The 24,911-nt window shown below is 41.9% G+C and overlaps 1 protein-coding gene across 2 annotated transcripts in view; it reads right to left on the bottom strand.

Annotated features, from left to right (window-relative positions):
* Window positions 1–24,911, bottom strand: part of LOC126101063 (xanthine dehydrogenase-like) — a 265,749-nt gene that overhangs the window by 34,811 nt on the left and 206,027 nt on the right. For both annotated transcript variants that reach the window (XM_049911738.1, XM_049911737.1), the window contains exons 18-19: window positions 14,889–15,084; window positions 13,590–13,780 (exon numbers count right to left, since the gene is read on the bottom strand). In XM_049911738.1, the coding sequence (XP_049767695.1) occupies window positions 13,590–13,780; window positions 14,889–15,084 (387 nt within the window). The remainder of the gene's footprint in view (window positions 1–13,589; window positions 13,781–14,888; window positions 15,085–24,911) is intronic.

Genomic DNA, 24,911 nt, shown 5'->3' with positions numbered 1-24,911 from the left:
GGCCTGATTCTATTCATATTCAGATGCTGAAGAATCTTTCTCCTGCGGGTAAAGGTTTTCTTCTTTGTACATACAATCGCATCTGGATTGAGGGACATGTTCCCGCATGCTGGCGCGAGTCTATTGTTGTCCCGATTCCTAAGCCGGGGAAGGACAAGCACTTGCCTTCCAGTTATCGACCTATCTCGCTTACCAGCTGTGTCTGTAAAGTGATGGAGCGAATGGTTAACTCTCGATTGGTTTGGCTGCTCGAGTCTCGACGCCTACTTACCAATGTACAATGTGGATTTCGTAGGCGCCGCTCTGCTGTTGACCATCTGGTTACCTTGTCGACCTTCATTATGAATAACTTCTTGCGGAAGCACCCGACCGCGGCTGTGTTCTTTGATTTGGAGAAGGCTTACGACACCTGTTGGAGGGCGGGCATTCTCCGCACCATGCATACATGGGGCCTTCGCGGTTGCCTCCCTCTTTTTATTCGTTCCTTTTTAATGGATCGACAGTTCAGGGTACGTGTGGGTTCTGTCCTGTCTGACACCTTTTGCCAGGAGAATGGGGTGCCACAGGGCTCAGTTTTGAGCGTCGCTCTCTTCGCCATCGCGATCAATCCAATAATGGATTGCCTCCCAGCTGATGTATCAGGCTCCCTTTTTGTGGACGATTTTACCATCTATTGCAGCGCGCAGTGTACACGTGTCCTGGAGCGCTGTCTTCAGCGTTCTCTTGACCGTCTTTACTCCTGGAGTGTCGCCAATGGCTTCCGTTTTTCTGCCGAGAAGACGGTCTGTATTAACTTCTGGCGCTACAAAGAGTTTCTCCCACCGTCCTTACGACTCGGTCCCGTTGCTCTCCCAATCGTGGAGACAACCAAATTTTTAGGCCTTACATTTGACAGGAAACTTAGCTGGTCTCCACATGTGTCATATTTGGCCGCCCGTTGTACCCGTTCTTTAAATGTCCTCCGCGTTCTCAGTGGTATGTTGTGGGGAGCGGATCGAACCGTCCTACTTCGTCTATATCGGTCGATCGTCCGCTCCAAGCTGGATTATGGGAGCTTCGTATACTCCTCTGCACGGCCATCCATCTTATGCCGCCTCAACTCCATACAACATTGGGGTTTACGACTTGCGATCGGAGCATTTTATACTAGTCCCGTAGAGAGTCTTCATGCTGACGCTGGCGAATTGCCACTCACCTACTGGTGCGATATACTGCTTTGTCGGTATGCCTGTCGGCTACTGTCAATGCCCGACCATCCGTCTTATCGTTCCTTTTTTGACGACTCTCTCGACCGTCAATACGGGTTGTATGTCTCTGCCCTGCTACCCCCTGGAGTTCGCTTTCGTCGCCTCCTTCAACACCTTAATTTTTCACTCCCTGCAACCTTTCGAGTGGGCGAGAGCCACACACCACCTTGGCTCCAGGCTCAGGTCCGCGTTCACCTTGACCTCAGCTCGCTCCCAAAAGAGGTTACCCCTGGTTCGGTCTACCACTCCCGTTTTTTGGAACTTCGTTCGAAGTTCATCAACATGACTTTCATTTATACAGATGGCTCTAAGACCAATGACGGGGTCGGGTGTTCCTTTATTGTCGGGGCACAAAGTTTCAAATACCGGCTCCATGGCCATTGTTCGGTCTTCACAGCTGAGCTCTTTGCCCTCTACCAGGCTGTTCTTTACATCTGCCGCCACCGACATTCTGCTTATGTCATCTGCTCCGACTCCCTGAGCGCCATCCAGAGCCTCAGTGATCCGTACCCGGTTCACCCTTTCGTACACCGGATCCAACGCTCTCTTCAGCAGCTGGTGGACGTTGGTTCTCCGGTTAGCTTTATGTGGGTCCCTGGCCATGTCGGTATCCCTGGGAACGAAGCTGCAGATGCCGCGGCCAAGGCTGCGGTCCTCCAGCCTCGGACAGCTTCTTGTTGTGTCCCTTCGTCCGATTTTAGCAGGGTCATTTGTCGGCGCATTGTGTCGCTGTGGCATGCCGATTGGGCTGCACTTACATACAACAAGCTTCGGGCCTTAAAACCTCTTCCCATGGCTTGGACGTCCTCCTCACGCCCTTCTCAGCGGGAGGAGGTAGTTTTGGCCCGGTTAAGAATTGGACACTGCCGGTTCAGCCATCGCCATCTGCTGACGGCTGCGCCAGCGCCGTTCTGCCCATGTGGGCACTTGCTGACGGTTCGACACATTTTAATGTCCTGTCCATATTTTAACACACTGCGTCTAGATCTTAAGCTGCCAAGTACTTTCGATGCCATTTTAGCGGATGACCCACGAGCAGTTGCTCGTGTTCTTCATTTTATCAATTTGACAAACCTCTCTCAGGACATTTGATGATGCTGTTTTTTAATCCTATGCCTGTCAGTCTGTCTTTTATCGTGTTTTCCCTTTTAGTTGTTGTTGTCAACTTGTGCCTCGCGGTGCATTCTTAGAGTAGTCAGGGCGCTAATGACCATTGAAGTTGTGCGCCCTAAAACCACAAAAAAAAAAAAAAATCAGGCTCTGCCTATTTAGGCAAGCTGTTTTTTATTTGTTCTGAAGAAGGCATGGTTACCCACACTGAAACCTAGGTAAATGCCAGGTAGTTTGTGCAGTGGAGGTGGATTTTTCATAATCATTTCGATACTTATCATTGCTGATGTGCTGCAATGATGAAGATTCTTAAATTGAGCCTTTGCATTTCCCTTTTCAGATTTTATATCTTCGCTACCACATTCAAGCTTCTGACATTCTGCATCCCTACTCATAGAACATTAACCTTTCCTTAATTATGCAATCTTTTTCTCATGGTCACCTCTCTCTTTCTATTCTAGTGCCCATCCCAAAACTAGGAAAAGATAGTATGATCCCTAACTTATAGCTTTGCTGTCACATCTTTTGTATGAATGACTCTTAAATGATGTTTTGACTCTTGAATTGTATTTTGGAGGCCAGGTACCTACTCTCACAGTGTGAGCCTAAGAGAGATCAATGAGTGTTTGATCATCTTACCTTGCTGACAGATACAGTACATACAACTTACCTTCACAAATATCACCTTTCTGTAGTCTCCTTTGAGACATAGGAAGACTAAGACCAGAACAAATATGTCCAACAACTTCATGAATGTGGAGTGTGAAAAGACCTTCCCCCCTAAGTGACACTTCTTGAACAAAAGCTATTATTATTACAAGGTAACTACCAACTTGTCATGCTTCTTATTACAAGGGTATGGTTATACCCAATGAAGTGCATTGAGTATCATTCTTTTTGCCATAATGATAAATTATTATAGATCTAAGATAAAAAGCCCAGGTAAATACTCTTTGTTTATGGATGGTTTCTGACATTTCTGTCCTTTCTCCAGCCTTTGAAAAAATATCATAATTTATCTGACAATTAAAAAGTTGGAACAATGGGTTGAAGGAACATGTTTTAAAAATTTTCATCAGAGAAGACCATTTGCAAAGATTTTAGCCATCCTCAACTCTTAAAACTTACCCGAACTCCACGTCAATTGTACAATTTAAATTTTAATCATATAGGTTCCTTGGTTTATCCCATCATGACAGCTTGACTCTGCTGCCATAACTGAAGGAACCCAGATGTCAGATAGTGCTTAACATCTTGAAGGGTGCTTATGGAGCTGACAGGTTTGGCCTCTGGTAATTCTACATGGCATTTTTCAGCATTATGATTTAAGACTCTTGACATTATTAACTATGGAGAGGGTATTAAGCTTGTACACATTTAAAGGCCTGATATTTAATTTATGCTCTGATGCCAGTGAGCCACAACTCTCAATGAGACAGTAACTCCTCATGCTGGGTCATGCTCAGAGGGTCTACACACTACTGCAATCATTCCCATAAAATAATGCATTGTATTTTTACTAGCATTATGAATTTACTGCTTTGTGTATTAACAGATCCAAGTAGTTGTGTATTACTGAATGTTCCACTACATTTCCATTATTTTTATTCAAAATTCTATATTGCTACCCTATGTAACAGGATAAGGAAAGGAAGTGCTTTTGTGGATTAAAAAAAAAGCATGAGAACTGCAGCAGTCCTATCATAAATTCAGCAGCAAAGATGTTTGTAGTGACAGTTTTTTGTGAATTGTGGTTCATTTGTCTCATAATGTACATAATCTAAAGCATTTGATTTAGGTATAGGAGATACACCAAACTGTGGTAAAATTTCACCAAAGAACAGCTGATGTTAACAAACAGCATCTTATTAATAATACAATTTTGTTGTATATACTTACAATAATATATAACACTTAATTACCCCTTAAAAATTATGCTCTATGAATTCGTCTATTGAATAGTAGCATTTCTCCCACAGTATCTGCTGTAGCCTTGGTTTTTGTATTTCTGGCTTCATGGTGTGTGGGTAGCATAAAATTATTTTTATTTCTTGTGTTATATGTATGGCTAAGCAGGGATGGCTAGAGGACAAATGTAAGGATTTAGAGGCTTATCTCACTAGGGGTAAGATAGATACTACCTACAGGAAAATTAAAGAGACCTTTGGAGAAAAGAGAACCACATGTATGAATATCAAGAGCTCAGATGGAAACCCAGTTCTAAGCAAAGATGGGAAAGCAGAAAGGTGGAAGGAGTATATAGAGGGTCTATACAAGGGCAATGTACTTGAGGACAATATTATGGAAATGGAAGAGGATGTAGATGAAGATGAAATGGGAGATACGATACTGCGTGAAGAGTTTGACAGAGCACTTAAAGACCTGAGTCGAAACAAGGCCCCGGGAGTAGACAACATTTCATTAGAACTACTGATGGCCTTGGGAGAGACAGTCCTGACAAAACTCTACTATCTGGTGAGCAATATGTATGAGACAGGCAAAATACCCTCAGACTTCAAGAAGAATATAATAATTCCAATCCCAAAGAAAGCAGGTGTTGACAGATGTGAAAATTGCCGAACTATCAGTTTAATGAATCACAGCTGCAAAATACTAACGTGAATTCTTTACAGACGAATGGAAAAACTGGTAGAATCTGACTTTGGGGAAGATCAGTTTGGATTCCGTAGAAATATTGGAACACGTGAGGCAATACTGACTTTATGACTTACCTTAGAAGAAAGATTAAGGAAAGGCAAACCTACATTTCTAGCATTTGTAGACCTAGAGAAACCTACGTTTCTAGTATTTGTAGACCTAGAGAAAGCTTTTAACAATGTTGACTGGAATACTCTCTCTCAAATTCTGAAGGTGGCAGGGGTAAAATACAGGGAGCGGAAGGCTATTTACAATTTGTACAGAAACCAAATGGCAGTTATAAGAGTCGAGGGGCATGAAAGGGAAGCAGTGGTTGGGAAGGGAGTGAGACAGGGTTGTAGCCTCTCCCCGGTGTTATTCAATCTGTATATTGAGCAAGCAGTAAAGGAAACAAAAGAAAAATTTGGAGTAGGTATTAAAATCCATGGAGAAGGAATAAAAACTTTGAGGTTCGCCGATGACATTGTAATTCTGTCAGAGGCAGCAAAGGACTTGGAAGAGCAGTTGAATGGAATGGATAGTGTCTTGAAAGGAGGATATAAGATGCACACCAACAAAAGCAAAACGAGGATAATGGAATGTAGTCGAATTAAGCGGGTGATGTTGAGGGAATTAGATTAGGAAATGAGACACTTAAAGTAGTAAAGGAGTTTTGCTATTTGGGGAGCAAAATAACTGATGATGGTCGAAGTAGAGAGGATATAAAATGTAGACTGGCAATGGCAAGGAAAGCATTTCTGAAGAAGAGATATTTGTGAACATCGAGTATAGATTTAAGTGTCAGGAAGTCGTTTCTGAAAGTATTTGTATGGAGAGTAGCCATTTATGGAAGTGAAAGATGGACGATAAATAGTTTGGACAAGAAGAGAATAGAAGCTTTCGAAATGTGGTGCTACAGAAGAATGCTGAAGATTAGATGGGTAGATCACATTACTAATGATGAAGTATTGAATAGGATTGGGGAGAAGAGGAGTATGTGGCACAACTTGACAAAAAGAAGGGACTGGTTAGTAGGACATGTTCTGAGGCATCAAGTGATCACAAATTTAGCATTGGAGGGCAGCGTGGAGGGTAAAAATCGTAGAGGGAGACCAAGAGATGAATACGCTAAGCAGATTCAGAAGGATGTGGGTTGTAGTAAGTACTGGGAGATGAAGAAGCTTGCACAGGATAGGGTAGCTTGGAGAGCTGCATCAAACCAGTCTCAGGACTGAAGACCACAACAACAACAACAACATGTATGTTTAAAATGATTCTCCTTAAATAATTTTTGTTTGTTGTGTAGAAATATTACAATTTCATAAATCTGTATGGAGAGAATGCTTAAGATTTGTAGTTCCTGTTTTAATGGGCAATGACAATTTTTGTTTTGCAGTTTCAGTATTCGAGATACACTACATGACCTTCCCCTGTGTAGAATGATTGCATTTTGCTTATTTATTTCTGTGCTAGCTTTTTACTCGTGGCTTTATCCCCTAATGCATATGTCTTAAGTATTGCACACAATCACATTTCCACAGTGCCTCTTTGCCCATCTCTGCCTCCTCCCTCTCTCTTTGTCCACCTCATTCTCCATCTCTCTCTTTCCATCTCGCCTTCACCCCTCTCTATCTCCTTCTACCCCATCTTATTATCTATCTCCTTCCGCCCCTCTATGTCCATCTCCTCCTCCCCTCAAGTATCTCTCCGTCCCCTCCTTCCCCTCTCTCTTCCATATCCTCTTCCTTCCTTCTACGGACCATCTCCTCTTCCCCACCTTTGTGTGGCCATTTTTTCCTCCCCCTCTCTCTGTCCATATTGTCCTCCCCACTCTCTCTGACCATCATCTCCTCCCCCACTCTCCGTCAGTCTCAACCTTACTGGGTTCACCTCCTCTTTTTCTTCTGTTTGTTCATCTCCTATTCAACTTTGGTCTGTGTATATCCTCCCCTCTGCTCCTCTCTGTCCATTTTCTCCTCCCTCATGTTTCTCTCCATATTTTCCTCCTCTCCCTCTCTTTATCTCCTACACACTCTCTCTCAGTCCAGCTCATCCTGCCCCCTCTTTGTGTCCATCTCTTCCTTCCCACTCTCTCTGCACATTTTACTGCAACCCCAACATTCGCTTCCACCCCCCCACCACAATTGGAGGTGTTTCTTACCTTCACAGTAATCTTTCCAGACAATAAGTAGTAATTGTACTAAGTTCGATTGAAAATGATCCTTTGCTTTAGGAGAAAATGTGGAACATACATGCACACACATGCATACACTCATTTTTGCATTTGTATATGCAACTATAGATATTTCAGATATAGGTGTATGATGTCTCCACTAACCTATCTTTACCCTCCTATTAATCTCTCCCTGCTTCCACTTGCTTCAACACACAATGACAAATTTCCACCTGCCTTCTCACACCCTCTACCTTATCCATTTGGCTCACAACATACTTTTCCACCACACACCCTCTTCAAACTGCCTCCTCACACACTCTTCCTTTTCCATCTCCTTAATAGTCATCAGCATCTTCCACCTGCCCCCCCCCCCTCCCACCACACATCCTCCACCTTTCACCTTTTCTCTATGCATCTCCTCCTCCCCCTCTACCTGTGTATCTCCTCACCCCCCCCCTTCCCACTCTCCGTCCTTGCCGTCCTCCCCCTCTCTGCACCCATCTCCTCACCCTCCATTCTCTTTCCATTTCTGCCTCCACTCCACTCTTCATGCATTATCGTGCCCCTCTCTCTCTGTCCATTTCCTCCATCCCTTCTTGTTGTTGATTACCTCCTCCTACCCACTCTCCATCAGTCTTCTCCTTCCCTCTATCTGACCATCTTCTCCTACCCACTCTCCATCTCTCTTTTCCTCCCCTCTCTCTCGCCATCTAATCCTCCCCTCTCTCTGTCCATCTCCTCCCGCTCCCTTTTCCTGTCCACCTCCCCCCCCCCCCCTTGTGTGTCTACATCTTCCTTCCTTCTCTCTCTGTCCATCTCCTTCCCCCTCTCTCTGTGTCCATCTCCTATGTCACCCCATTTTCCCCCAACCCCCAGCCCCTTGGGAGATGGTTCTTATTAAAACAGTTCTTCTTTCCACACAATAAGAAGTAGATGTACCAAGTTTGGTTGAAATCGATCCAGTGGTTTAGGAAGAGGTGTGGAACATACATACAGACACACATACATGCATTTGTATTTATGTACTACCATTTTCCCCATGGGTTTGCCTGCATATGTCTTCAATACATGTGTTGAATACTCCTCCTCCTCCTCCTCCTCTTATCTGTGTCCACCTCTTCATCCCTCTGTTGGTCTACCTCATCATCTCCTCTCTACCAGTCCATCTTCTCCTCCCTTTCTCTCTCTGTCTCTTCATCTCCTCCTCACCCTCTCTTTGTCCATCTCCCCCTCCCCTCTCATTATCCATCTCCCCTTCCCCTCTCTGCAGGTCCTTACCCTTCTTACCCCCCTCTCAATCCCCTGCCACCTCCTTTCACTGTCCACTTGAAGCTGACCCCACCATATTGTTCATCCACTCTTGCATCTCTATCTAACCCCACCTGCCTCCCCCTCACCTCTTTTCAGTCTCAACCTACAACCAGCTGCACCCATCCGCACTGTAGCCCTGCAAAACAAGTCAACAACGCAGTCCAATACCACTTCCACAACATGCATGTTACACAGCACAATCTCCATGTTAGAGGCTTGTAAACCATTTTTCATTGCTGTAGATTGACAACCAAAGCAGGTCAATACAGTATACCACTAATACTCCAAAACTTCTGTCATTCAGGGCAGTGTACATGTCAAAAGCTGCATAATTGCTTCTTGTCTCTGGCATGGCTGCCTGCAAAGCAGGTTGATAAAGCATGCTGATATCATTCTCACACAACACTCCTGTCATGGAGGGCAGCCTTTATGACAAGGGCTGCAAACACCTCTTTTTGTCTGTATCTCCACTGGTATTCAAGCTAGGAGTTTATAAGCAACACAGTGCTAATATTAGTGAAGTCTGCTATTCTGGAGGCAAATTTCGCTCAAATCAGCCCAGGGGTATGGGAGGAGATCTTGGTCATACATACACATATGATGCTTTATGCAATATTAGCATTTTCCCTACATATTTGCTCGCTTATGTGTTCAAAAAGTGTACTGCACACATCTCCTACTACCCCCCCCCCCCCTCTGTTTCAACCTCTTCCCCCATCAGTCTGTCGTCATCCCATCTCTATCTGTGCATTTGCTCCTTTTCCTCCTCCTCCTCCTCTAACTTTTCAACTGTCTGCTATCTGTCTACACCATCTACCTGCCTCCTACATCTCCCACTCCTTCCCTCTATAAGTTTCGCTCCTCCTCTGTCCTCTCCCTGACCCATCTCCTCCTTCCCCCCTGGCTGCAAATCTCCTCCTGCCCCACCTCTCTCTGTCAATCTCCACCTCCTCCTTCCATCTCTCTGCATCTTGTCATTTCCCACTCTCTGTTCATCTACTCCTTTCACCTCTCACTGTCTGTCCAGCTCCTATTTCCACACCTCTCTCTTGTCCATCTCTATGTGTCCCAATGTCTGTCAATCATGTCTAACCCTCCTCTCCCTATCCTCCTTCTCCTGTTCCCATCTCCTCCCTACTCACCATATTAATCCCTTCTTTCATCTTTCCACTGATCTTTTCCTCCACCTCTCCCTGCCAATCTTCCTCTCCTACTCCTCTCTGTGTCCCTCTCCTGTGCCCTTCTTAATGGTGTACCCCTCCTTCTACCCTCTCTTTGCCCATCCACTGCCCCCCCCCCCACCCATCACATCTATCCATTTCTGCGCCCCCTCTCTGTCCACCCCCTCCTCTACCTATCTCAAGCTTCACACATCCACACATATAGCCTCTGAAAAACTGGCCAATAAAGCAGGCCTATAAAGATATGGCTGTTGTGCCAGGCAGCCAACACATCAGGGGCTTGAAAACATTTTTTGGCCCCTAATGTGTAGGCTGCTCAGCAAAGCAGGTTGATAAGGGCAGCCAATACTACTCCCACACACCAAGCCTTTCATGCAAAGCGGCCTACATGGCAGGGGTTGCAAAAACATATCTCTGCTCTTTCACATCTTCTATTGAGGCTTATAAACCCTACAGTGCTGATACACGTGAGTTTGCTATTTGTGTGTCATATTTGGCTGCAATTGATCCTTGATCCTAAGGTTTGGGAAGACATGACATAGAAACAAACAAATATATGCCTTTTCTGCATGGATTTGCCCACCTACATATTGTCACACATATTGTGTGCACATCTCTTGGTCCATCTCCTCATGCCACCTTCTCTGCCTATCAGTCTCCTCATCTCCCTATCTGCCTCTCTCCGCTTCCCACCTCTCAGACCAAACCCTCTTCCCTCTCCTCTCTCTGTCCATTTCCTCCACCACTTCTCTACCTGTTTATCACCTCCTCCCCTTCCACTTCCCTTCTCTCAACCTGTCTGCCTGCTTAGCTCAGTGGTTACATGCTTGCCTACCATGCAGCAGGTCCTAGTTCAATTCCCGGCTGTGAGAGATTTTCTCTGCTTATGGACTGGGTACTGTGTTGTCCTCATCATCATGCATCATCACTGACATGGAAGTCATCCAGTGTGGTGTCACCTGAAATAAAACTTGGAGCCCAGCAGTTAACTTCCCTGGATGGGTCCTCCTGGTCAACAATGCCATATGATCATTCCATTTTTTTTTTTTTTTTGGCCCAACCAATCTACTCCTGGCCCTTGCTCTCCCTATCCAGCCCCTAACGCCAACCCTCCTCTCTTCATCTACTACTCTACCCATCTCAATCTTCCCCCAGACTTGCTCATTCACATGTGAAATCCCTGCAAAAGAGATCATTAAAGCAAACCTCTCATGCAGCATGGCCTGCATGCCAAGGGTATGGAAGCCCTTTTTTCCCATCATGTGTAGGGTGCCATGAAAAGTGGGTTGATAACTTTCCCACACAACACACCTGTTGTGCAGCAGAGTCTGTATGGTACAGGCTTAAAAAAACATATTTGTCTTTATCTCCATAAATATTAGAGATAGAGCATTATAGGGAGGTGGCACAGAAGGATCCAGCCCATCAAGGGGATAAAGGTAATACTACTTTCATCTGGTGGTGCATTGAGGTTGGCAAAATATTGCCCTATTACAGTGTATTATCCAGGGATGCAACTTCCCATTAGTGCTGGAATAAGACCCACCACAAATCTTACAAAATAAACAGCAGCAGGAAAGAAGGAAACATATATCCCATACTGCAACAATGACTCTTGCCCTTCAACAGTTGAGATAACATTTCTCGCACCTTCTGAAGAAGCTGTCCCAGCTACTCATGTCCTATCCCCACCTTGGATTACCTATAACCAGGGAAGGGCCTAACACTGTGATCCTAATTCCTCTCAACCCCTCATAAGTCCCTGACCATGACTTGCTGAGCCTTCTATATCCCCAAAAATTTCCTCTTTGCTCCATGAATCAGACTAGTCCTAAACACCCATCCTATAACATTGTTGTAAACCTTTCTGCCAAAACTCTGACTCCTGAAAAAGTGTCGTTACTTTCTAACCTTTGCCCCAAAACCTAATTTCAATGGACCTTTTTCCTTCACATATTCTACACAGTCAAAAAGTTCCTTCACCATATACCTCACTGACAACAGCCAACCTAAATCCCATAAATAAACTTGCTTAGAACAGTTGCAGCTTTCCTCCAATCCTGACCCTCCTCGCCTTCCACCCATTCACATCCCAATAATCTTTCAGGAATTCCTGACTTCATCAACTTTTCCTAAATCCCTTCCTGGTGAGTCCAGCAAAAGTTCTATGGAACATTCCACTATCAGTAACCTGAAGAACAATCTACACCTGATCACGCTTGCTACAGACAAAGGCTCCACCACAGTGGTCATGAATAGTAGTGAAGATGTGGCTGATATTCTGTGCCAAGTTTCTGACACCTCTGCATACAAACCATATGACACCTGACGCCTGAATCTATCTCCCTTCTCACACCAGCACCCCCATACTCCTCCTTTTACCTACTACCCACACTCCATAAATCCATTTTCACAGGTCTCCCTACTGGCTGTCCTATTGTGGCTGGATACAATACTCCCACTCTGCCTTTGTTGACTAACACCTTCAAACTGTTGTATGTAATTTCCTGTCTTACATTCAAGAAATTGCTCACTTCCCTCACCACCTCTCCATAATTCCTGCCCCATGACCAGCGGACTTTTTGTTGATCACTGTGGATGCAACATTGAATTGAACTGAAGTGAATTGAATTTTATTTGATCCTGTTTAAGATTACATTGTGTACAGTAAATGTACGTGTAATATAGGACATGTCAAAGTATTAACATTCTTTATCACTTATTTTTCTACACCTTTAGCTTACATTTTTACATCACTGATAATGAGTAACAATATATACAAATTTAATGGCATAAGTATTCTGCAACACTGTAAAACTCTTCTTCAATGGGATAGTCTAAGTTTCTTTGGAAAGTCATTATGAAGCACACTATCTTGCAGGTTTTTGGGCAGACTTCTTAGTAGTCTGATACCAGAGTACTGGGGTCCTTTTTCTAGCATTGCCATCCTTATACACCCACATCTCCCAAGCCCATGGTCTCACAGCCATGGGAAACTACTCTTCACAACATCCTCTCTTTCCTAGTACACTTAGCCAACCATACCCTGACCCACCATTACTTCACTTTCAAAGGCCAACTCTAAAAACAAGTATGTGGCACTGCCATGAGTACTCACAGGGCACCATCCCATGGCAATTTATTTATGGGCCATCTGGAGAAATTATCCCTAACGGATCAATACCTAAAGCCCACTCAGTTCCTCTTCCCAATCCTCTTACACCACATTTTGTTGTATCCTCTACACTTTTTTCATCTTGTTGTGTGGCTGCAAAGTCATTTGTCTAAAGACCTGCCTCTTTCCCGCTACCTTCTCCTTGCAAACTTCCCTACCCCTCCCCATCTCCATCAATGCACACAACTGCTTTTCAATAACTGAGTATCAAAAAGTAGTCTTGCCATGACCATGAGAGCGTGTGTTTTTTGGGTGTCTGTGTGGTTGTGTGTGTGAATATGTCTACTATAGCTGGAAAAAGAGCTAGTGTTCAAAAACCAGTGTAATGCTGTTTCTGTTATGTGTTACTGTGCTCCACACATCAATCCACTATAGGTGAGTGGTTGCCTTTCCCTTAGTTTACATATTGCTCCATATAGAAATTCCTTAAGTTCCATTTTTTAAAATTTCACTGTAATCTTTTTTTAGCCACTGTACCTAATGTTTCATGTTCTACATGCTTATTGATGTTTTTATGATTTTTCTTTAATTTGTAGAAGAAATGTAGCTAGTATGAGATACATTAATACTATATAGTAGCTGCTCCTCTGTATTAATGTATTCCTTGGCTGTTTCACATTATTAGAGGTTCTTTTTATGGTCAGATTTACAGAGAGCAATAAGTAAACCTTCAAATTAACCACTAACCAAATTTAATGACGACACATTATTAATTTCCTCTAAAATAGAACAATTAATAACTTTTGATGTACCTTGTTAAAGTCTTGAATAGCCAATACCCTATTAGAGTAATCTGATTTAGTCTTCCAATATGGGACCATGTCAGCAATTTTTGTATCATCTTTGGGCAGGTTCTTCAACCTCACCTCAATAGCATCTTTTCCAAGTTCTTTTGCAATATGTTCCATAATGTTTTCAATGAATGCAGTACCTTCAGCAGAACCTACAAAATAGAAAACTCTAGAAATTTTCTTTTTTTACATTTAGGAGTGCAATCATATTACAATGGTAACTGTTCATCTATAATTGAATAAGTAAATTACTTAAAAGCTCTTATGGAAAAATGGAAAAAATATAAAACTTCACTCACAAGTGGAGAAATGTTTTATGGCTTGCTCATAATCTATTCTGACCACCCCTTGCATCTTCAAGGTGTAAACTACACTATATATTTTGAACCTGAGTTTTTCATGTTTTTTGGCCCTTAAATAGGACATTAGTTGTCATAATCATTTAAAAGCTGATTACAGTTCAGATATCAACATGTAGCTTTTTTTAAAGGAAGTACAAGGCTATTCAAAAAGAAAGAACAGATTTCACACATTTATTGCTGCCAAACTACAAAAGATAGAAATGTAATTCCAACATTCCTGGAAAGAGAAAAGTTGAAATTTTTATGCAGTAGGTGGGAGCATCATGTGTTACCTGACAAATATCAAAACAGTGGCTCATTTCCTGCCACAAACGGAGCAGCTGGTCTCTTGTTATCAAATTCACAGCCTCAACATCACGATGTTGCAGCCTTTCATAACCCCTCAGATAAAAGTCACAAGGTGAGAAGTCTGGAGACCTGGGAGGCCACCAGCAATGAAGTTCATCTTCTGCTCTCACTCTTCTAATCCATAATCCAGGAATGGTGTCATTCAGGTAATGTCAGACATGCTTAGAGAAATTCTCTAAGCAGGTTCAACATTACCTGGGTGGTTTATAGTATTGCTGTAAGATGGCCAGCACCTACGAAAATTTCAGTTTCCATACTGTCTGTGTAGCTCAATGGCTCTCCAAGTTTATAGATGTGAATAACAGAGCTTTCATTCATCATTTGCATCCCAATTATTTCCTTTCGCCACTCAACAGATTTGCTTTTTGTTTCCAGTCATAAAAGTAAGAAATACTTTATTTTAGCATTTGTTTTTCTGTTGGTTCAACTATTTCTGCTTCATTTATGATGATTTACAAGCAAAAGGAAAGTCTTTTTCTGTCTTATATATCACTCAAGGAAATGAAAAGAAGCCAGGTTAACTAATAATGAGGAAAATGTATTAACCAACCTGGAGCTCTACACCATGTGTTGTTTGGTAAATCTGTGAAGACAGCACTAGCTGTCACTTTCCATGTACTTTTGTCATAGCAGTTCTCTAGATGGCCAAGGGCAAAAAGAGCAGGACTATCATTGGCTGAAGCCCCACAGTTATGGTACATGTTTGCTTCCATGTATGTTATGGTTCCATCATCCTCCACTCCAACCTAAAAAGAAATGCAGATTTGAATTAATCAATTGTGAATGCAAACACACACACACACACACACACACACACACACACATTTAGCTGTGTCTGTTACGACAACATATTACTTCTTCCAGACTGATGACATTGAGGTATTCCTTTGGAAAGTGCACAGTAGGTTCAGAACATACAGCATTTTGGGTTGGCTGATGACACACTGGAGTTTTGGTGACTGGAGCTCACTGTTTACTTGAATCTGATATGGGTGATCAGGGATCCATGTTCTTCAGCAGGAAGGCTGGCTTGGCTCTGTTGATAGAATGGTCTTCTGGCCATGTGGCGTTCCAATAACAAAATGTTGATCAGACCATGAATATATCCGATGTGGTCAACAATAGATAGACTGTAGAGATTTTTTCAGAGTATCATGTCGTATGTACATACGTGAAGAGGTCATGAGTTCAGGATGGATGAAGGCAAATGTTGAACATTTATTGGTTTAAATGATACCACCTTCTGTGCAATTTGAAAATGATAGCTTGGATGCCACACTCCACTGGTGTAGGATGAAAAAATCAATTGAAAGTCTAGTTGCTATGCCTTAATTTATTTCGTTTCTACAGTGGTACTATTACATTCTGGAATCACATAAACATGGAAACCCATTACAATTGTTGGTAGATCAACCTAGTCATCTGAAAGTCAGGCTCTTAATGCTCCCTTGATGTTGCAATGCCATCATTCAACTTTGCTGTCTGCTGCTGGATAGTAAGCAGTGGCTTTGATGCAGTGTATACCTAGGGTCCTTGTGAAGTGAGGGAACAATTGATACTCAAACTGCAATCACATGTCAGTGGTGAAGCTATATGGTACTCCAAAATATACGATTCATGATAATAAGGGAGTGCTGGCAACTCTTACTGCAGAGATGTCCTTCAGTGGAACTGTCTCTGACAGACATGTAAATATCTCAATCTTCATTAAGAGCGAGGTGAGGCCTTGAGAGCAACACCTATATGCGTATATGAGAGAAGGGACTGTCAACTTCATTGAAATCCCACAAGTACAGGTTGTATGCTTTGAAATTGCGGCTTGTTGACAGCAAACCCATGTCTTTGCCTAGAGCTTGACACATTGTTTCAATGAAAGCCAAATGAAGCATTATCGAATCAAGTCCACTGTATCTTTGATGCCAGTGAGAGCCAAGTATTTAATGCAGTTGTTGGCAGTAGGATGCAGGAACATATGGCCCAAGTCTACTATAAAATTATTACAAAGTAGCTGTGATCCATCAGGTAACAATATTGTTACAAATGCTAAAGAACAAAAGTCTGACTTCTTCACTTAAACCAATTCTGGGTCACTGCTTTATCCCTTTATAACATCTTCCAATGAAATGCTGTAACACAACATGGTATCTGCAGCTCTGGAACACGTGTCAGCAGGAATATTCTTGCCTCCAGGAAGGTACCAAATAGTTTTTGTGATGAACTAACAGAGAAATTCCAGATAGTGTCATTACCTAGGTGTCACCTTTTCTGGGCACTGTTAGAAGGCAAATCTTAATGGCCTTTGGTCTGTGAATATTGTGAATTCTCTGCCTTGCAGAAGATAATAGACGTTTTTGACTGCCAAATGTGCTACCAATAACTCATGATCATAGGGCTATAGTTATGTTGCATGTCAGCAAGATACCTGAAGAGAAATGCAAGTGTTTTAGGTGGTCCTTCTCACCACTGGTGTATGGAAGCACCTACAGCAGCTGCTGCAGCACAAACAGACACAACAAAGAAGTCTAGCAGCACTGTGAGATTTCAGGGAGTGCATTTCATTGGCATGGACTGAATATGGGACACCAGGAATCTGACATTATCATAAGAGATGGCTGCAGCAGGTGTGGATGGCATACTGAACACCTATAGCAACATGAGACTGCAGGGAATGCACCTCATGGGTGCAGATGAAATATGGAACACCATGAAGAGGTCACCACCATGGGAGAAAGATTCAATGGGTATGAATGGAATAGAGAACACCCGGAGCAGCTCAGAAATGCAACTTGTGGTCATAGACAAAAGAGGTGACACTCAGTCTGGAACAGGTGGCAGCTGGAACTCCAGGCTCCACTCACACATAAATTAGGAACCTCATCACACAGGTAGCCAGTCTCAGCGAACACTTGACATTACTCACAAGTCTCTCTGGGAAGGAAATGCACCTAAAGATGTAACTACTGGACAAGCTGTAACACAGCAAAGAGAGGATGGTGAGCTCTCTCAACTTTCTCCTCAGATGCATAGAAGATGTGGTACCTGTATTCACCAAAATTAAATATCATATAGTGTCAAGGGTAGCTAACAGGATAAAGCATCATCCCAGTATTGCTCGGATAGGGGAAAAGATCCATGACAGGTGACATAGACTTGCCGTCACCTCTATGGAGATGCTGTGTCTATATCTGTACTTGAAAGCCAATTTAGCACAAGAGGATTTGGACAGGACAGACAGTCAGTCACGGTCACTAACAGTGTGCATCAAGCACAGCACTACACTCTAACAATTGGAGAAATTTAAGCACATAAATGACAGAAGGAAAAAACACATGACAGCCACAAGGCGGTAAATCTGTATAATCGAACTTTGGATGAAGCCACCCTGAAGGTACTTGGAAGGGGCCTTGACTTTACGGTCACTCTCAGAGACCTACCAGTCGCCAGCTTCATCAGATCTGTGGAGAAAGTAGTCAACACACTACCTCCAAGTGTGACAGAAGAGATTCCAAGAGAGACATGCAGGTCATTAACCAGAGCTAGGCCACCCAAAATGAGCATATCAAAAGATGAGAAGATGGCCCTCATGAAGTTGTGGGATGATGACAGCACAGTACTATTACCCATGAACAAAGGGAATTCTATAGTCATAATGTAGAACACTGGCTATGATCTGAAGATCCATCAGCTTCTAGAGGACTCTGCTTGTAATCGACTAGAATATTACCTCATCTATAGAATGAACAGTAACAATAAGGCTCCATTTAAGGAAAAAGGTTGGTCTGATTGTCAAGTAACTGAAATCGAAGGCACCTTTACCATCCAGACCATATAACTAACCAACTCCAGCTGAACATGCTTTGGGAGGCCCAACAGTATTGACCAAGTCTTCTTCAGACATTAGACATCACTGGATGCAGTTCCTTGTAAAGGAACAAGAGTGGCAAGATGTTTATAGCACTGATACAGTAGACGATAAATATAATGCTTTTCTCCAGACTTTTCTCATGCTCTTTGAAAGTTGCTTTCCGTTAGAACGTTTAAAACAGGGTACTAGCACAAACAGGCAGCCTGGGTGGCTGACTAGAGGGATAAGAATATCTTGTAGAACAAAGTGGCAATTATATCAAAACGTTAGAAACAGTCAAAATCTAAATGCAGCAGCCCATTACAAACAGTATTGTAAGGTGCTTAAAAATGTTATTAGGAAGGCAAAAAGTATGTGGTATGCAGATAGAATAGCTAAGTCTCAGGATAAAATTAAAACCATATGGTCAGTCATAAAGGAAGTTGCTGGTCTGCAAAGACAGGTCGAGGATATAGAATCAGTGCGTAGTGGGAATGTCCGTGTTACTGATAAGTTGCATATATGTACAGTATTTAATAATCACTTTCTGAATATAGCAGGTGAACTAAATAGAAACCTAGCCCCAACAGGGAATCATATAGCGCTCTCAGAAAAAAGTTTTCCGAGACTGTTACCTGAAATGCTCCTTCATGATACTGACAAGAGGGAGATTGAGTTAATAGTTAAATCACTAAAGACCAAGAACTCTCATGGATATGACGGGGTATCTAGCAGAATACTGAAGTATTGTTCTATGTATGTTAGCCCAGTTATCAGCCATATCTGTAACTTTTCCTTTAGGAGTGGTCAGTTTCCTGACCGATTAAAGTACTCGGTAGTGAAGCCACTTTATAAAAAGGGAGACATTGATAATGTTGACAATTTTAGACCTATTTCTATGCCATCCGTGTTTGCTAAAGTTATCGAGAAGGTTGTATATACAAGGTTACTGGAGCATTTAAATTCACATAATTTGCTGTCAAATGTTCAGTTTGGTTTTAGAAATGGTTTAACAACTGAAAATGCTATATTCTCTTTTCTCTGTGAGGTATTGGATGGATTAAATAGAAGGTTCCGAACGCTAGGTGTTTTCTTTGATTTAACGAAGGCTTTTGACTGTGTTGACCACAAAATATTACTGCAGAAGTTGGACCATTATGGAGTAAGGGGAGTAGCTTACAATTGGTTCACCTCTTACTTTAAGAACAGAAAGCAGAGGGTAATTCTCCGCAATATTGAGAGTGGTAGTGATGTTCAGTCCCAATGGGGCACTGTTAGGTGGGGCGTTCCCTAAGGGTCGGTGCTGGGGCCACTGCTGTTTCTTATTTATATAAATGATATGCCTTCTAGTATTACAGGTGATTCAAAAATATTTCTGTTTTCTGATGACACCAGCTTGATAGTGAAGGATCTTGTGTGTAATATTGAAACAGTAACAAATAATGTAGTTCATGAAATAAGTCCGTGGCTTGTGGAAAATAATTTCATGCTAAATCACAGTAAGACTCAGTTTTTACAGTTTCTAACTCACAATTCAACAAGAAACGATATTTTGATCAGACAGAATAGGCATATTATAAGCGAGACGGAACAGTTCAAGTTCCTAGGCGTTCGGATAGATAGTAAGCTGTTGTGGAAAGCCCATGTCCAGGATCTTGTTCAGAAGATAAATGCTGCTTTATTTACCATTAGAACAGTATCTGAAATAAGTGATACTTCAACGTGAAAAGTAGTCTACTTCGCATGTTTTCATACGCTTATGTCGTATGGTATTATTTTTTGGGGTAATTATTCTGATTCAAAAAGGGTATTTTTGGCTCAAAAATGGGCTGTTTGAGCTATATGTGGTGTAAGTTCAAGAACCTCTTGTTGACCCCTATTCAAAAATCTGGGAATTCTGACATTGCCCTCACAGTATATATTTTCTTTAATGTCGTTTGTTGTTAGCAATATTAGCCTATTCCCAAGAGTTAGCAGCTTTCACTCAGTTAATACTAGGCAGAAATCAAATCTGCATGTAGAATGTACTTCCTTGACTCTTGTGCAGAAAGTAGTGCAGTATTCTGCTGCATCCATTTTCAATAAGCTACCCCAAGAACTCAAAAATCTTAGCAGTAGCCCAAACTCCTTTAAGTCTAAACTGAAGAGTTTCCTCATGGCTCACTCCTTCTACTCTGTCGAAGAGCTCCTGGAAGAGCTAAAAAATTAAGCAAATTCCAGTGTTACATTGTTGATTTCTTCATTTAAACTTATGACTTGTCACCTGAATATGTTTTTTCATATTTCATTTTATCTGTTTCTAATATCGTGTTATAATTTCATGTATTGACTTGTTCCATGACCATGGAGACTTCTCCTTAATTTGGTCCCACGGAACAATAAATAAATAAATAAAAATATATATGGAGGGGCATGTGGTCAGCACACTGTTCTCTCCTAGCCATTGTCAGCTTCTACAATGAGCCACTACTTCTCAGTCCAGTAGTGCTTCAATTGGCATCTCAGATGCTGATTGCACACCACTCACCAAGAGCTCCCGACAGACCCAGAAGGTCACCCATCAAAGTGCTAGCCAAGCCGAACAGCAGTTAACTTTGGTGATCTGATGGGAATCAGTGTTACCACTGTGGCAATGCCATTGGCTATTCAGAGTATGTAACTACTCAGAATCCACAAAGGTGTACAGCTTTGTGCCATCATGAGCAACTTTGGTACAGCCACCTACCCAACACATACTTTTCTTAAGAAGATGTTAGCACCATACGTGGGAAAGTGAATCCACCACATCCACAACTTGTTAGACTTCGTGGAACATCTCAAAAACTCATGAAGTAGATATCACAGTCAGTTTTGATGTGGCATCCATGTTCACCAGTGTAACACTCTGGGGCTCACTCAATTTGATTAGTGAGAGGTTTCATGGAGGTTTACTGGATGTTTTCACGCATATTTTAACTTTCACTTACTTCCTATATGAAGGCCAATTCTATGAGCAGACTGAAGGCGCGATGAAGGGAACAAGAAGAAGAGACCAGGAAAGTAGTGTGTTCCACCTGGCCAACAAAATCAGGGCTCTTCTTGGAATGATCAAAGATGATCTGCAGTTAAGAAAACATGATTCACCACATTCCTTGTGAATGCAGTGTGTCTTATATTGGTCAAACCACCAAAACAGTGGACATATGATATGAGAAACACCAAAGATGTTCTAGGCTCATGGAGGCCACAAAATAAGCAATAGCAGAACACTGCCCAGGGCATAAATGCACCGTGGATTATGATAAAACCAGAATCCTGGCTCAAACATCCAGATTCTAGTACAGTGTCATCAATGACTCAATTGAAATCAAGATGTTGGCAAGCCTAATCAATCAGGAAGCAGGATGCCAACTCAGAAATTTCTGGAAGCTAGCATTTGTATTGCTATGGAAACACCAGGAAAAGCTCCCCAGCTACAGCACTGAACCCCAGAAAACCACAGGTGTAAATGACAGGATCAGACCATATACAGAATGCCAGGCAGTAACCACTGCTGTGGGAGGTAGCCACAGTGGGTGGGGGTGAGATGTAGAACAAATCAATTACCTGAGATGTCAAGGATAGTGCCTCATGGGAGCAGACCTAATAAAGAATGCTGGATGTCAGCCTTCACTTCAAAAATCTGCTGCAATGGGAATGGACACAATATAGAATCACAGCATGGGCATGGACCAAATATGGAACACCAGGAGGCAGCTGTCACTGCAGGTGACAGCCGCAGCAGGCATGGATGGAATAGGGAACATATGGAGCAGCATGGTAAAACACCTCATGGACATGGACCGAAGTGGGAACGCCTGATCCAGAGTGGAAGGCAGACAGTAATCCAGGCACAGACTTAAATATGGGACCCAGTCAGCCAGGCAGCCAGTCTCAATGAAAACCTGATGAAGATGTCAAGATATGGCATCAAAATATCATGCTGGGAAGATATGGATCACTGGCAGACACCTGACCTCAACAAGATGAGAATGTGTCACCTGGAGATTAGATTATGGCATAGTCTGGAGCACCAACCATCAAAATTAAGGGAAGATCTGTTGAGTGATGGCGAGGCTAAGCTGCTCTAGCTAGTTCTCCTTTTAACTTCTTAAATGATTTGTCTACTTTATCAGCCCATGTAACAGGGAAATTATTCTTCCTCTTGGTATTCTTGCACAAATTAAACAATGGTTGTTGGATTTCAGTGGTACCTGGTAACATATGTCTGTAGAAATTCACCAGTCTTAAGAAACAGTGAAGTTCTGCTACTGTTTTATGATAATCAAAGTCTTTGATTATTTTCACATTGTCCTCTAATAGCGAATCCATTGATGTGACACATGATAACTCAAGAATGATAGTTCTTTCTCTCCAAAACTGCATTTTCCCACATTAATCATAATATGGTATTTATCCAACTATTTGAGAAACTGTTGCAATGTAATACATGTTTTTCATCTGATGCTGAAGCATTGAGAATATCATCTATATAGGAAAACACAACAGGCAAATAATTCAAAATGCTATGAATAAGTCCCTGGGATGTTCATACTGCATTGCATAGACAAAATGCAATTAAAACATTCAAAAAGTCTAAATGACATGATAACAGCTGTTTTAGGCATAATTTCTGGCATGACAGGAATGTAGTGATAAGCAGGGATAAGAAATATTTCAGTGGCTATCTTTCTTTTGGAGACTTGGCAGTTGATATCTTGTAAATGAGGTATTGGATAGTGGTTTAGCACTGTGGCAGCTTTTAAACATCTACAAACTCCACAGGGATTCCAAGCTCCATCTTTCTTTGGATCACATTAGAGATCAGCAGCTTTTAGGACAACATATGCTGAGGTTGATCCCCTCCTGAAATTTAAGTTTCGCTTGCACTAATTTTTTTGACAACAAGCACCTGGCTCTGGCTCAAGTGTGCATTAGAGATGCACATAAACTTTAGGAAACTCATGATTAGGTTTCTCCATGAAAATGTTAGGTTACCTCTTTAGTAAGTCTCAATATTTGTGCTGTGCTGTTAGGTCAATCAGCACTCTACACCGGCAGTAGATACATCAGCAGAGCTTAAACTAGCAATTCAAGTTTCTTGATCAAGTTACTTTTTTGACTTGACATTAAGCAACAGACCACAACAGCTCAAAAAATTGGCACCACTAATTGCTGGCAAACATCAGCAACCAGAAATGGCCATGGCAATCTTCTTCAAAGGCCAATTTGAGGTTCAGTGGTCATTCACCATATGTGTGTATTACAGAACAGTTTTCAAAGTATAGTTGCTGTTTCTGAACGTTTTTGTCATTTAATGTGTTCCTGACAATATGGCAACATCTGATCTAGATAAACCAAAAACTAAATGTGTGTGTTGTGATCCAGTATGAAAATGTGACAAGAAAATTCAGTCTCCTCACTCTGTACGGCATCAAATGAGTAGCATATTAGTTTTCCATTTGAGCATTAACAGACTGTTGGGAAATAAATGAACATGCTGATGTGCATTCCTGCACCTTCTGTTTGAAGGGATGTTTCTGTGCATGCCACAGGGATTTTCATCTGATTCTTGATCATGTGCCACTTCATAGCTTCTGAATCTAGGTTGTTAGTTCTGAAATCTGTCTTTGTGGGTTGGGAAAGTCTGTCTTCTTGAGATGAAGATGAAACAGTTTCTGTATTATGTACAAACTAACTAGGCTTCATAATCTCTACAATTTTGTCAGCCATAGAAGCCTTGGCTCAAGGTACACATCTTTATTAGCTACTGGTATAGAACATGCATTGGTTGGTAGTTGTTGAAGAAATATAGCACCTCAAAAGTCATCAGTTACTTTCATTCTGGCAAGAGCACACATCACTCAGAGCAAAGAAGATGGCATTAATAACTGGTAGCATTCAACTGGATTTCTGTAGTACACACAGCTCAACAGTTTATTTCAAGAGTCAATGCTCTCATCATCAGGTTGTAAAACTTAGCTCTTGTAAGTTAAAACACTAGAATATCCACCAACAATAATAACTGCAGCATTCATAAGATAAAATAGAATGGAAACACAATGGACTAAGGATCCCTGCCTTACATTAAAACTGTCAAAATCTATCAATGGCCACTTATGCAGAGGTCTTGGGGTTGTTGTGAACTGACATGTCTGTGGTATTACTGTGTATCTGCAGCTGTTGGCCCAACTTTAATGCTGTTCTATTGGTCATTTATGTTCCCTTGTTTTCTAAGCTTGTGATTGTCAGCTTCTAGCTATTCTGTCAAAGAAGTATTACAAATTTATAATTATATATCTATCCTAAAATTATTCTACAAAGCTGTTAAGAAATTTAATTTTGTTGTCTTTCATTTGTCCTTTCCGAATATTGTCATGTATCTTTCCTTGAATGGGAATCTCTAATTCTTCTAGCTAGTGGAGTTTCCTCCCCTTCTTTTCTCTGTGCAAGACTTCTATGTCTCTTTCTTTTCCCTTAAGGGGGTTTTGTATACATGATTTTCAACAGCTGATTTATCGTAATTACTTATCCTGAATGCATCTTTATGTTCCTTGTACCTGATCAAAAATGTTCTTCCCATCTGTTCAATGTACTTCACATCACAGGGGGCAAACTTATTTACCTTTTTACTATCATCATGTTTCAGGTTGCGTGTCCATAGATTTCTTGTTTGAATGTTGTTTTAACATCCTACGGTTTAAAAATATT

This window comes from Schistocerca cancellata, chromosome 9 (genome assembly GCF_023864275.1).
Source record: "Schistocerca cancellata isolate TAMUIC-IGC-003103 chromosome 9, iqSchCanc2.1, whole genome shotgun sequence".
NCBI classification, from domain to species: domain Eukaryota; kingdom Metazoa; phylum Arthropoda; class Insecta; order Orthoptera; family Acrididae; genus Schistocerca; species Schistocerca cancellata.
This window is presented reverse-complemented; position numbering and strand designations above follow the sequence as displayed.